We start from the raw sequence: 14,752 nt of genomic DNA on the forward strand, positions 1-14,752 counted from the left end.
TCAGAGTTCAAATTGAACTTTGGTTCTTAGCGGTGAAAAAAAAAAAGGCGGAAGGGAATTCATAGTGCAACACAGTTCTATCTGCAATATAAAAATATTCAAATGTTGGCGTATTTTTTAACATTTTTTTGAAACCAAAGCATCCTCCTCCTTTTCCGTTCCGGTAATGAATAGTGAATACCTCCATTTTTTAAAGCGAAGGGCGAAAATTTAACTGACTTTTCGAGAATAAAAAAGCGAAGAAAAAGAAGGCAGAAAAGCCAGATTGGATTGTTGGCTTCTGGAGGTAAAGAATCGAAGGATGATACAGTGGTGAAAGCATCGAGAAAGGAGGGTGAAAGCATCGAGAAAGGAGGTCTCTCTCTCTCTCTTGCCGTGTCTCTCCCTTTCCCTCTCTCCCATGGTCGTCTTCTGATGCTACGCTACTATAAGAGGCTTCGGTCTGCAACCACCGTCACCCGACTCACCACCACGAAGAGATAGGCGGGTGGCTGTAGTTGGGAAGAAGAGACATGGTGAAACTGAAGGCAGGCTCCAGGCCGCCATGGGTGGGACTTGGGGCTGCCGTCTGGGTCCAAGTAGCTGCAGGCAATCCCTTCAACTTTCCCCTTTACTCGCCCACCCTCAAGTCCGTGCTTGGCTACAGCCAACAGCAGCTCACCTTGCTTGGCGTGGCCAACGACATAGGCGAAAACGTCGGCATCCTTCCGGGGATCGCCTGCAACAAGCTCCCGCCATGGGTGCTCCTCATGATTGGCGCCTTATTTTGCTTTCTGGGCTATGGTGTCATATGGCTCGCCGTCAGTCAGACCGTGTCTTCCTTGCCTTTTATCGTTGTAAGTCTGCAAAACCATTTTTTTTGTCTGTGTAAGATTTTGATTTATTGGTGGTTTTTCCTTTACTTCAGGATGATGTTTTCACTTTTCAGAAAAATGAGAATGGGAAACCGGTGGATGATGGTTTATTAACTTTATTTGTTTTAGGAATCCCTAGGTGCTATTTTCTTATAGCATGTATGTGCTTTGTATACTGATTCTATTGTGGATCAATTTTTGTTCATTCTGGCTAGTTTCTATTAATGGATCTTCCTCACACACACACACACAATGATGACAAAAGTTGGAGCCATTCACGTGAGTAAACCTATTACGTTCTTTGTCAGTAGTTACTTAGTTGTGGTGGCATGCTCTACTCTAAAGAAATGAATTTAGGGTGATGGAGGACCGTTTACTTGAGACTGTAGCTGCTCCTCCGTTTATTGTGCTGTTGCTTTCTGTGCAAACTATGTTACGGTAATTGTGATCTAACCGGTGGGGTGCTCCTTGATCAACTTTACTGGTTCTGACAACTGCAAAACGCCCGTTCCAGTTCATGAGGGCTTATATGAATCATTAGTAGGTCCCAACTTTCTTCTAGTTTCTCCCCCAAGAACTAGTTTATATTTGTCCGACTTTATGTAACCCATTTGATTGAAGCCCTTCCATATTTGCATGAGCTTTAGTGATGTAAAATGAGTATCCCAACCCATAATGGTTAGGGCCAAATTAAGATATTCGTTAACATTTAACAACCACTGCTTCGTAAAATCCATAACCTTTTGTTTAAAATTTTCGGCAGAAAAATTTAAAATAGTCCACAATGCTTAAACAAAAATGACGTAGAAAATTACTTTGGTCTGCAATTTGTTCCCTTCAAGCAGCTCCAAAAATTATAAAAGCTAAAGTCAAATTTCTATCTCATAAGATGGAAACAGGAACTCTCCATGCGAAAATCATGTACATTCTTTTTTATGCACAACATCAGCACCAGAGGTATGGCCTTTCCACTTGAATGTCTAAGGTTATCTTTTACATCATGCTTAACATGCAGTGTAAGAGAGTCTATCTTAGGTGCTTTACTTTTAAAAACAAAAAGGATTCTCCAATTATGAGTTTTCAATGACGGTAGCAGATACACACAAAGATACATTTCCCATGGTATACAGTGTCATAAAAGATAAAAATGCCTTATACGATAAGACCAATAGGGAACTGATATACCATTGAAACTGGTTTAGTGAGTGAACCGTATTAGTTTCTCTCTAGTTAGAAATTAAGATACATATGACAGCATGTGGTACGATGTGAAAATTTTTTAAGTGTGAACTCTCTTGGAGACTTCTTGATTATCGTCATTGACCTCCTGAGAACCAGGAGACCAAATTTGAGCTGTTTGTAATGCAAACTAACATTTGTTAAAGAAATGACCTTTTGCACCTTTGAAATTGGGTCTTTGGATTTGCTGAATACCAAACTGAACTTGGAACACTTCCTCACAAAAGGTAATTTCTGATGGTTCTGTCTCTACTACTTCTTAGGTTGAGACGATGGAAAAAGGATTGGAAAAGTAGAAGGAAGTGATGAACAAAGTCTCAGTGAACAAAAAATTATAGTTGATTCTCCAGAGTCTTTGAGAGCCTAAAGCTATGTGACGTAGTGGTTGATACACCCACTAGTAGGTTCTTGGTATGCATGTGGTTGCGACTCTGACTGGCCAAATTCATTGGTCAGCCATGTCAGCTAAAGTTAACTGTATGTGCTCGAATTCATCCACATCCTAAGTCACATAAAATTTGACCTTTTACTGAAAATCAAGCGAATCATATAAAATCAGATAATTCATAGTTTCATTATCTTATTTTCATAAGCAAGTTCGTATATTATGCTTTTGCTGTGTACAGTTTTCTATTACTTTTTCCGTTAATCATCAGTGAACAACAATTCAAACAATGTTGATTAGTTTGCACTGCAATGATGATTTTGTGGGTCACTATATGCCCTTCCCACTCCCCTGCTTCCAAGTCTTTTGACGACATTGCATCTATATTGCATTTGCACCCAGCACCTCCACTTATGTAACATACCATTCGAGGATTAGTGATGGATGATATGTCTAACAATCAAAATTTGATGGAGAACAGCATCAAAGGCTACTTCTTTTGTTTCAATAGTCACAAATGTCTGTCGACCTCAAAGGAATATAATCTTGTTCTAGTAAATGGCCCAGCTTGGAGCACTGGTGCTTCAGGTAGATAGTTCGAACCACTGACCCTTGGTATCCTTCATGATCTAACATGCATGGGTTGTGACTCTTATTCTATTTTAGGTAGTTATGTCAACTTTCTGATCCATATTACATCCTTCTTGAGGATTATGAAAATGTATTTGAGCTGTTAGGAGACAATGAAAAGTGGCTAGCTAAGATGGAATAACTCGGATCTCAGAAGTGTCTTGAAGATGGGAGCCCTAACACTACAGCTTGATGAAGAACTATGCTGAAGGGCGCTGTGCAGGTTCAGGGCACAGAAAAAATTATTTTTTGGTGCTTTTTTGGTCTCATTTGGTATTTCTTATTTAGTAAAAATAATATGTTTTTGTTTGCTTAGGATCTTATTGTATATATATATATGCACACACACATGGTTGTGTCCCTGCTCCCTGCACCCTAGTCTTCTGAAACAGTCAGTGCCAGTGTCTGCACTTGTACCCATGTCCATGGGGACCATACCAGCATTCTTACCCATGTGACATAGATTAAGACAATGAATTTCATTTTTCACTTTCTGTTTTTGCTTAGTGATTACCTTTTATAAATTGTACTTTGGTAAACAATGATGGTATTGTGGCAGCCTTGCAGAACTAGAAATTCCCAAGAAAGAAAGAAAGAAAGAAAGAATCTTGACTTGACTCCACAGGGTTCCTATTGTTGTAATCTTGATGTGCGTCAGATGCAAATTACAATTCCTGCTATTAGTATATAAGTTTTATCTTGAGATTGTGGTTTGTTAGATCATGTTTCCTCCCATAGCATTTTTTGAGAAAAAGGTATTTTTTTCTTTCTGAAAATGATTCCCATGCTCTTAGACTACTCAACATCATTCTGTTCTCCATGTAGATATCTTTAAAGGGGAGGCTTGTTTAAAACGTTAATGTCTATCCATTGTTTTGTTTTCTCAGGTTATTGTTTTTTCATTTTTTCCCTGTTTATACTGATTTGAGCATAGTTGATAAACCCATGACTTGGATTCAGATTGGCAGATGATCGGGTCATTGGGTCGGCTAGTTGACTCGTCGACTTGGTCAAGTAATCAAATTACCATAATGTATTTTTACTGCAGCCGAATCGGGTGATTCCAGGTGAGTCGGGCCGAGTCAGGTTCTACCTCGCCAAAACCTTGACATGTGACTGGATTTGTGGCTGATCCGAGATGACTCGGGCGATTCTTGAGTCAGCCCGTTGAGTTTGCCAACAATGGATTTGAGTGCTACAATTTGGATAAGCAAGTGTCTTCTTGGCGGTTTCTTTAAGACAATCACGTTTAGCTGCAGATTTGGGCAAGGTTTATGTCTGTAGGCTAATTAGGAAACTGGAAATTGTGATTTTTTTTATTAGTGTATTTTTGTTTGGCAATACTCTGATAGGATTTTCTGCAATACCTAATTTTAGAATTTATGGTGGTTTGTAGTTGTAGTATCAGTCGAAGTGCTGATAACAGGTGACTGATTGCAATTTTGGTGCATTTGATAGATTACCAGGCTAGAAGCAGGATATTTATGTAGACTGTAGAATTGGCATCCCATTTAATTTTGGATGACTTCTGGCTTCCCATGGATCAATTTTGTCATCATTTGCTTGAAATTCATGGACTTTGGTTGGTAAAGCCAAATCAGTCAAGATAGCTCACTAGAATACCTTCATGTCCTTGCCTGAGTCAGTCCTATATCCTAACATTTTTATGCATGTAACAGCTCTACATGTGGCCTGGATATAGATGCAAGAATATGGAACGACAAAATGTGCATGTACCCTGTGACTGCTCTTGAAGATTAAAGGAGAATATGACCAAAAAATGCGTAAGTTATAAAGAAGTAAAACCTGAAAATGTATTGAGTAAAAGCATCAAATAAATTATAAATTGAAACTGAAATATAAGATAATCGATGATAAATTGAGGTAAAAAAAATGCAAAGCCTCCCATTCAGTACTTTAAGGAAGACAAGTAAATTGAGGTCAGGTCACCACCTGTGTGCATTGCCCTGTAAATTGGACCATACATTCAGTCTGCTAGAGTTGTCAGTGTACTGATGGGAGTACACTACTGAGAGTTGTCAATGTGCTGGTGAGAGCATGTCACTGACATTAATGAAGGGCTCTTGCAGCTGGGTGACACAAGGAGGTGAAATGGGTGGTGACCTGATTTCTGTTCAACATAAGCTGATGAAAAATTATTTACATGGCAATCTTGATATCTTTTTCAATTTTTGAACTGTTAGTGCATGCTTGTAGTAGTTGTTTTTTCTAATAAATGCTGTCTATTTATTTATAAGTAGATTAATCTCTACTGCACTGTGGCAGTTATGGCTTGCTTTATGCATTGGCACAAATAGTGGGGCTTGGTTTGGCACTGCTGTACTTGTGACCAACATGCGGAACTTTCCTCTTAGTCGAGGCACAGTAGCTGGCCTCCTCAAGGGATATGCTGGACTTAGTGCTGCTGTATATACAGAAATCTATGCAGGGGTACTGTATAGTTCATCGGAAAAACTTTTGCTCTTTCTTACATTGGGCCTTCCTGCTATATGTCTTGCATTGATGTACTTTATCAGGCGCTGCACACCTGCATCAGGAGAAGACTCAGCTGAGCATGGTCATTTCTTGTTTACCCAAGCTACAAGCATCTTTCTAGGCATCTATCTTCTCACGACTACAATACTAGATGATGTTCTTTCTATTAGTTACGTGATTTCGGTGTCATTTGTGCTTGTGATGGTAATCTTCCTTTTGGCACCATTGGCCATTCCCATAAAGATGACGCTTTTTCGAGATAAATCCAGAACCCCAAGTGTGTCTGATCTGAGAGGTTCTGATACAGAGCCTTTACTTGTTGGTTCTAAAAGGGAAGAAAAGCAGGCAAAGAGTACACCTAGCAGTTATGTCCCTGTCGATCAAATTTCTGAAAACCAAGAGCCATATTTGCATGTTTCTTTGTCAACGAGAAGCCTTGGGACCCTGGAAGATGATGAAGAGTTAGTTGATGTGGACATACTTCTAGCTGAGGGGGAGGGTGCTGTAGAAAAGAAACGGAGACCCAAAAGGGGGGAAGATTTTATGTTTCGTGAAGCCATAATTAAGGCTGATTTTTGGCTTCTTTTTCTGGTTTACTTCCTTGGTGTCGGTTCTGGTGTCACTGTTCTCAACAATCTAGCACAAATTGGAACTGCGCTTGGGGCTAATGATACCTCCATTCTTCTATCCCTCTTCAGCTTTGGCAATTTCATTGGTCGTCTTGGTGGAGGTGCAGTGTCTGAATACTTTGTGAGGTAATTCCTTTTCTAGGTTACACTCATTAAAACATATCTTTTGTTTAGTTAATGGATGTGACGTTCACTTGTGTCCTTCAGGTTGAAAGCAATCCCTCGGACAATTTGGATGACAGTAACACAACTGATCATGTTGGTAGCACACCTTCTCTTTGCGTCAGCTCTATCTGGCACATTATACGCCGCAACTGCATTGCTTGGCATCTGCTATGGCGTCCAGTTCTCTATCATGATCCCAACAGCTTCTGAGCTGTTTGGACTAAAGCACTTTGGTGTTATTTACAACTTTATAGGGATAGGGAATCCACTTGGTGCTCTTATTTTCTCTGCAGGCCTTGCTGGGTATGTTTATGATAAGGAAGCAGAAAAACAATTTGCAGAAGGTTTGGTTACATCGGATGAAACATGTCTTGGTGTCATGTGCTTCAGGCTCACATTCCTTGTTTTAGCAGGTGTTTGTGCCTTGGGCTCCCTACTGAGCGTCATTCTTACAGTAAGAATAAGACCTGTATATCAAATGCTCTACTCAGGTGGTTCATTTCGTTTTCGTGGTACTTCACAGTCTTAAGGTGGCTCTTCTTGTTGATGGAGAAGAATCAAGTTGTAGAGCTCGGTACTTCCAAGCCAGTGGCCCAAAGTGCAGAAGAGAAAATTTTGATGGTCAAGAAGTTTTGTTGTGATTGCTTAGTCTGGATTTGAAATCATTGACGTCAAAAAATTTTGATCCAGTTTACAGTGTAGCTTATATAATACAGTGTGGATGTACTTAGCTGTGAGAGAAGCTTCTCACATTCGAACTGTTGTGTTTTTGTGTATCATTACTCGCATGAGTTCCTCGGGATTCAGAATGTTAGAATGATAGCATAATAAAAGGGCCAGATCATTGCCCGGGTAACCTCTTTGAAGAAAAGATTGCAGTTTTTTCCCTTCTACTTGGGGCCATGTCTATGTTTACTCTTGCATCCTTAATTGAAGGTTTAGTTGAATGAAGAATGAATCGGTCCATGTACTTCGAGTCTTCGATGCGTCAGTTTTCTTTAATCAGTCTTGCTCTGGTTGGCAGGCTGGAGGAGTTGGTATGGATGGTTTTGTAAAGTTTCCGTGGCAAATAATCTCATGTAGCTTAAAATTATCATGTAGCTTAAAATTCCTGTTTTCATCATTTGTTTTCCCTTGTGTGGTGGCAGTATGTGCGAGATGAAAGGGGAAATCCTTTACTACAGGTTGCGCAAGAGCAGGCCTTTTATTTATCAAAATTCTTGAGTTTCTATGCCCATTTGAATGTATCCAGGGGTCATTTAATGCATGGTTTGAACTTGTAACGTTTCTGTCAAATCTGTTCATGATCTTCCCTTATCAGATGATCAGAGTATTCATAGACAATGTTGGCCTAATAAATGAGAAAGAGAGGGAAGATGTGTATTGCAAGCATTTCCTGTTTGCATCGTTGAAAATGGGAAACCAGATTAAACTTCTTGCTCTTCAAAGATGGTATTTGAAGCAAACGCGAGCAGTTCGCAAACAGATGAGGGTTGATGCTCAACACGAGAAACCTTTCAGGCGTAAATGTTATACAATTCATACAGGCAAAAACATTCTTAGTATTCTCGGTTTAACATGATCCACAAAAATCTCAAAAAAGTATGAGAAAAACCCAGAAACAGAGAGGGTTCATGGCATCTTGCTGATAAAGAGGGGAGGCTGCTGCAAAGCGCAAGCACTCCCACTATCCAGAAAAGACGGCCCTCTTCATATACAAATTCACAGGCAAAAAGAAAAAAGAAAAACTCATTCATTCATTCATTCATGTGGGTTTCAAATCCTGAAACATTGAAGACCAATGAATTTCTTCTTTCGCATATGGAGAAACTGAACCGCCATCAGCATAATCATTCTTGAAACTAAAAGCCAGGGGACTTCCACCGGGAGTTGCCGGCCGAACAACGGCAGTGGACCTGCCATTGGTGCTGCCATTGGTGAGAAGAAGTCTGCTCGAGTTGGCAGACATCAACCTCCGGGCCTTCCTTACCTTCCAACTCCTATTCCGGTTGGACTTCGGCACGATCGCAAGGGAGGAAGACTCCCTAGTAACAAGCCAATCATGCAGGCGGTTGAAGACGTACCTCTGAGATCTCCGAATCGCAGCAAGCAGTCTAGACAACGGCTGCGGCCTTCCCCCTCGCTCCTTCTTCGCAAGCTTGAGTATCTCTAGCCTGTGTTTGGCCACCGTGATGCCCATGCTCTGCAGGAAGTCATGGCTGAAGTATGCGATATCGTCTTCTTCGAGCTCATTACGCGCGAACGTGAGGCCGTACTCATAGACCAACGAAGGCTCGAGACCGGTCTTAGACAGCCAACCGAACCAGTCCATGGTTGAGACTTATGAATTATGGGGAGGTGATGGATGCGTCTATATAGGGAAGAAGGGACGCAACAACAGCAGGCGAGCACATGGGGAGGGGAAGAAGATCAGAGGAAAAGAGATCCTGGAAATCAGAATGATTAGACCCAGCTCCTTTTATCTTTAGCCGATCCTTTTGGCCATATTGCCTCTGATTGATCTCTCCGCTACTTTTCTAATGGTGGGTAGTTGAGAATTGGGGCAATCGGGCCCAGGAAGGGGTGAAGAGGGAGGCACAAAAGTAGGTCTGGAGTGACTGCATTCAGGAACATCTTCAATCACGCCATGGGAAATGGCGAAGTGGGCCATCTCCTGTCTTGGACTTGAGCGCCGAGGAGGAAGAAGAGCCATTGAAATGTTCACACGGCATGTTGCCTGGGAGCAAAGGGACAGAAGAGGGTAAATGCGGTCTGCAATCAATCTGAATTAGGAGTCGTAACAAGAAGGGGGCCATGCTAGTGATGGTCCTTGATAGATGGGGAGAGGATGATCACCTTCATATTAAAATGTTCAACATGGTGGGGCCATTCTATTCAAGCGACTACCAGAGGGATGTTGGTGATGGACGGTGAGTCCCTCTGCAACCGTCGATGATCTTCTTGGAATTGGGAAACTGTTTCCTAATGAACTTTTTTTTGGGAATGTCATATGCTAGATTCTTGAAAACCCGGCCATCAGATTCATTATTATTATATATATATATATATATATAAACCACCTGAGCGGCGGATTTTAAATGAATCAGATTGTGGAAACTAATTTACATGTATGCAAGACAAGTTATTTTTATTTGCAAGCTAGTGTTTACTGTTTGATCACTTTGAAATGAACAGTTAAAGATGATTTCCATCAAATTTGACATACAAAGATCCAGTAGCTGTCTGTTTGTGGATACATATGTACATATATATAGAAAATTTAAGTTCCAAAAGAGATATAGATTTACTTGGTAGATGTCATGTACGGTATTGAATAAATATGACTAAAGCAAATGAAGAATATCGCCTAACTTGCAGGCCTTTGCGTGATCATAGCGAGAGATCTACCAAAAGTTTTAAAAGTACCTTTTAAGGAACCTATATTGGAGGTGGATGGAGTTTGGAACATCCTCAATGCTGGCGTATCAATTAATCTACTGAGAGTGGTTGTAGTGCACTGAGCGGTTTTTTTTTTTCTTTTTTTTTTTTTTTTAGGAGAACTCGTAAAAGTAAGCCCTGGTTGCATGGCCGTTTGCAAGAACTTGCTGTAGATTAAAATTTAAAAAAATATTTTATATTATGGTAGAATTAGGCCTTTAAATGTTAATTCTAATTTCTGAAATGAGTTGTTTGATTAGCGTTCTAAAAAAATGTTGAAAATGTCACGTTGTCGTCGAGCGGGCGCGAATAGCGGAGAGAACATGGTGAGCACCGCAAAAATATCAGCCCACCGTTCCGTCTTCTGGTCCGCACAATATGTTCATTTAGCTTGTTCCCATCAATCAATCGTAAAGGTTTGTCAATAATATTACACTGAGATTACCCTGGGTTAAAAAATATATATAATTTTAAGTTTTTTAAAACTTTTCTGATTTAATATTTTAAATAAGAAAAACCTGAAATAGGCGGAAATGGATCAGCCGGAGTTTTAAAAAAAAAAAATGTCATTACTTTTTATAAAAATTGATTTGGTGATTTGATAAACTATAATAATGAGAAATTTATGAAAAGCTTTTTAAAATATTAAAGTAAATTTTGAACTTAAAATATTAAAGTAAATTTTGAACTTAAAAAAAAAATGTTAACTTCACCCCTATGGACCCTACCCTGGTGAATGGTTTTTTTACTTCAAATTGACCAATTGGTATTGGGTATCCAATAGGGTTGCACATAAGGAGACTTGACTCGACTCAGAAAATTGGAGTTGAGCTCAATAAAACAAGTGGACTTGATAATATAACATCGAGCTTGAACTCAACTCGTTTAACTTGTTTATGTTAAACATGTTTCTTTTTTTTTAACTCGTTAACCCGTTTATAGTTGAGCTAAATCGAGTCCTTACAACTCGAACTCAACTGTTTTAACATTTCTAATATACACTTGAACTCGAGCTCGATTTTATGAGTGATGCTTAAGCTGGCTCGACTCATTATGCAACCATAAACTTGAGTGGTAAATAACGATTCATGAGTCACGGAGACTACAGTGAAACTTGACTTAAGGTCAAGAAAAGGATTGAGCTTGACCCCAACTTTACCCAGTCGCGCACACGTCAGATAGACAGCCGACAAGCCAACAGCTGGTGGCGCCAGAAGAACAATGCACCGAACAACAATTGCCTGGTCAACGGGGCAAGGCTGAGCGACTCAAACCTAAATGATGTCAATGTCAAGTGGAACGTGGAGACAAGTCTCCTTAAGAACATCAATTTCACCAATTTTTTGAAGTCAAAATCTCCATATATATATATATATATATATATATATATAAAGAGCTTAAGTCGGGAGTTGATGCATTTTACCTGCGATGGGTTGACTAACGTTAGTGAAATGCCCTAACACATAAGTCACCCTCAATTAAATGTGTTTCTCACTTAAGTTTATTTCTGTTTTTGTTTTTGTTACCTCATCATCAAAAGTATTTGTTTTCATAAAAGCTTTAAGGTATGTTATACTGCACAAACAAGGAAGAAGAATCAATAGGTAGAATAAAGCATATTCATTTCAAAACTAGGGTCTGTTTGATACACAAAAAATTTACTATGCATCGGAGAAACTTGATGTTTTTGTACGGCTTTTCACTTTCAAATCAAATACAAGAAAAATTTCTCTGCTGAAATAGATAAATTAGGGTAATTTTACCTTACCCTACAAAAAAGTCAAACCTTCTGAAATCCGATTTTTTACTATGGATTTTTTTTTCATGGTAAATTTATCGTTCCAAATTTTTACCTGCCTTCAAACGGAACTTCAATGACACGGGTGGAGAAATTCCTCTCTAATGAGGGGAAAAAGGAAAGCAAAATATCACAAAAAAACCCACGCATATGAAAGAATATGGTGCCTTGTTTGCAAACTACATATGCATCACAACTTTGTTTATTGGGGTGAACCTTGTTTGAAATATTAATTGCTTCTACAATCGGCTTTTTGCAATTATCAGATAATGCAATTATCTGATAATTGCAAAAAGCCGACTGTAGAAGCAATTAATATTTCAAACAAGGTTCACCCCAATAAATAAAGTTGTGATGCATATATATATTATATATATATATATATATATATATATATATATATATATATATATTGCTTCCTTAGGTGGCTTTTTTTGTAATAATTAGATAATGCAATTTTCGGTACTGCAAGCTTTCCAAACTGAACGTGTAAGTTATTTATGAATTTATTTTCCTGTGGATTTAAGATTTGTAAGCAACAGTGTCCTTTGTCTTTTAGCAAACATTTTAAAAGACCTTTGAAGCACCTTTCAATGAAACATGTTATATATATATAACTTTAAGTGAATGACTTTTAAAGAATCATTTTGGTAGTTGGTCTTTTGAAGATGAATGGCTGAGAGAAAATTAATAAAAAATAATAAAATATTGATTTTCTCTCAATCTATCATTTTGAAAAGATTGAGTGCATATATATATATATATATATATAAAGAGAGTTCAACCAATTTCAGTTTAATACTGGTTTTCCCAATCTGTCATTTTTTTCTCTATTTCTCTCTTTTTTTTTCTCTTCATTATTTTTTTTATTTTTAAATTTTACAATCATCTTCGTCATGCTATGATTGGTGGATCATTGACAAGAAACTTGAAAATGATCTAGCCTTTTATATAGATATTAAAAAAATTGAACATCAAATTATGTCCATAAATATCAATTTAATATAAATTATGTTTTATTTCAAGTTATTTTTGTAAAAAAGTTTGATTTTTTTATTAGTACAACTTTGTATTATAAGAACTGCTTATTTTTGTAATTATTAAAAAAATGCTCTAAGTGAGAAAATGACTAATTTAATACAGTATTTTCTTCTTCTTTTTTTTCAAAATTTCAAGATCAAGTTTCGACTCTTTTCCTTGATATATCAAACTTTTTAGATAAAGCACAGCATGAAAATTTTATTCAGGGCCACCAAGCTCTTTCTCCAGCCTAATTTAACTTCATGGTCTTGACTCTTGAAGCATCCGGTTGCCGGAACTTCAAGCTATTGAATCCCATGCCAGTTCACATTACATCCAAAATGCTCCCAAAAATGTAGTCTGCGTACTGCTTCCTTAATCTTAGTTACTAATGGAAGTGATCTCAATTGACTCTTTAATTTATTGACATCGCCAAATTCTAGCATGTCACATCCAAGTCTCTCATGTTCGTGAAGGGGTTGACACAGCTGTCAGGGCAGCAACAAGTAGACAGCCAGTTCTTGTTTTGAATATCAAAAACCTCAATTTTTGTACTGCAAAAGAGGGCCACCTAATGTGCAAGTTGAAGCATATGAAAGGAGAATGATACCTCAAAGTACTGAAAGCAAGTCATGTATCCTATGAGAACAAGTGGCTGGTGGGAGCTTCTAAGGTCTGTGGATACCCGATACTTGGCCCTACTCGGGCTTGGGCCCAAAAAAAAGAGGCACTGGGCTGACTGGATAAGTTCGAGTGGGCCCAATAATTTCTTTATATTTATTTATTAATATGTATATATAATATTTTATTATAATTAATTATATTTATATATTTTTTATATTAAAATTATTTTTAATTTAATCGAACCAGGCCTGGGCTGAACTCGGGCTCAGGTTTGAATGGTCGGGCCTGGCACGAGCCCGGGTTTTGAGTGTCGGGCCGGCCCATGCCCGGTCCTTATTAGGCCGGGCCAATGCCCAGGCATAAGAGTTTCTACTTTTCTTTGGGTGGTAGGATGAAATACTCTTCTTCCTTTAACCCACATCTGAGTCTTGCATGAACCCAACAGCCGAAACTCAGATAGGCTGTATTAAGAAGCTGTAGTAGTGGGGATCTTGACAAACACTAGAAATAATGAAATAATTTGTACATTGCTAATAGAAATGCTACATAGAGGCAGTATAAGTTGCTACTAGCTAATATTATATGAAGATATTCAGCCTGTAACCTGTAAGGCTCTAAGTCGCTTGTTCATTTCTTTCCAAATATTCTATCTTTATCTTGCCTAAGTTAGTCTCCGTTTACATGCCCAAAAAATTTTAGATTCTTGACTTGCTATATTAAATCTAGTTAAGTAGTAGTCAACTATTTTGCTTTTGTCTACTGCGCTTTCTCACGAGAATCTATTCTTGGCATTTTCTTTGCTGTTAAATTGCTCAAATCAGAGTCCCAAAGAATCAAGAAGCTGGATTTTAGTAAGTTGCCTGATCATCTAAGGTTGTGTTTGATCTTCCACGGATATCAAATCTAAGAGGATTTGAAATCCATGCCAGTTCTCAAACTGTGGATTCCAGCATCCAGCCTCAACATTGATCTCAAAACTGCGGATGTCAGATCCTCAGTAATCAAACGCGACCTTAAATGAAAAGAAACTGTTGGAGATAAAAAGGTATGCTAAATACTAGCCTATTGCACTTAATTAGTTAAGGAAAAGAAGATTGGCAGAGGAAATTTGATATAAACACCTACGTTTGGCAAGATCATCAGCCACTAAGAAAATTCAATTTTCTCAAGAATTCCACTTCATAGGCTCCTAAAGAGCCATACTTTAGTCTTCTATTTATTTATTTTCTTCTATTACAAAAGTTTGTTTTCATATGTTTTTATATGGCAGTGGAGATGTAAATGAATTAGATATATCCATTTAGTTGGATTGGGTAAAAAAAAAATCTAAATCCAATTACTAATGTTCACTTTTATAACAGAAGTGAACCCAAGCCTGATATTTGAGTATTAGGATAATGTATTTGCAAGGGGGTTAGCGCAATCAATGGGGCGAAAACTAGCATTATGCGGTCTTCAGTCTCCATTTCAAACT

The 14,752-nt window shown here is 38.3% G+C and overlaps 2 protein-coding genes across 2 annotated transcripts; one reads left to right on the forward strand and one right to left on the reverse strand.

Moving 5' to 3' along the window:
• The first annotated feature begins 260 nt into the window (after nt 1-260).
• On the forward strand, nt 261-7,269 carry LOC116253678 (protein NUCLEAR FUSION DEFECTIVE 4). The gene is made up of 3 exons (XM_031628613.2): nt 261-836; nt 5,395-6,359; nt 6,441-7,269. The coding sequence occupies exons 1-3, from the start codon at nt 513-515 to the stop codon at nt 6,925-6,927; spliced, it is 1,776 nt and encodes a 591-aa protein (XP_031484473.1). The 5' UTR covers nt 261-512; the 3' UTR covers nt 6,928-7,269.
• Nucleotides 7,270-7,913: 644 nt separating this feature from the next.
• Nucleotides 7,914-9,217, reverse strand: LOC116253679 (uncharacterized). Its single transcript, XM_031628614.2, has one exon. It carries the CDS (start codon nt 8,728-8,730, stop codon nt 8,164-8,166), a length of 567 nt encoding a protein of 188 aa, XP_031484474.1. The 5' UTR covers nt 8,731-9,217; the 3' UTR covers nt 7,914-8,163.
• Nucleotides 9,218-14,752: the final 5,535 nt, after the last annotated feature.

The sequence above is a fragment of the Nymphaea colorata genome, chromosome 4 (assembly GCF_008831285.2).
Source record: "Nymphaea colorata isolate Beijing-Zhang1983 chromosome 4, ASM883128v2, whole genome shotgun sequence".
NCBI lineage: Eukaryota > Viridiplantae > Streptophyta > Magnoliopsida > Nymphaeales > Nymphaeaceae > Nymphaea > Nymphaea colorata.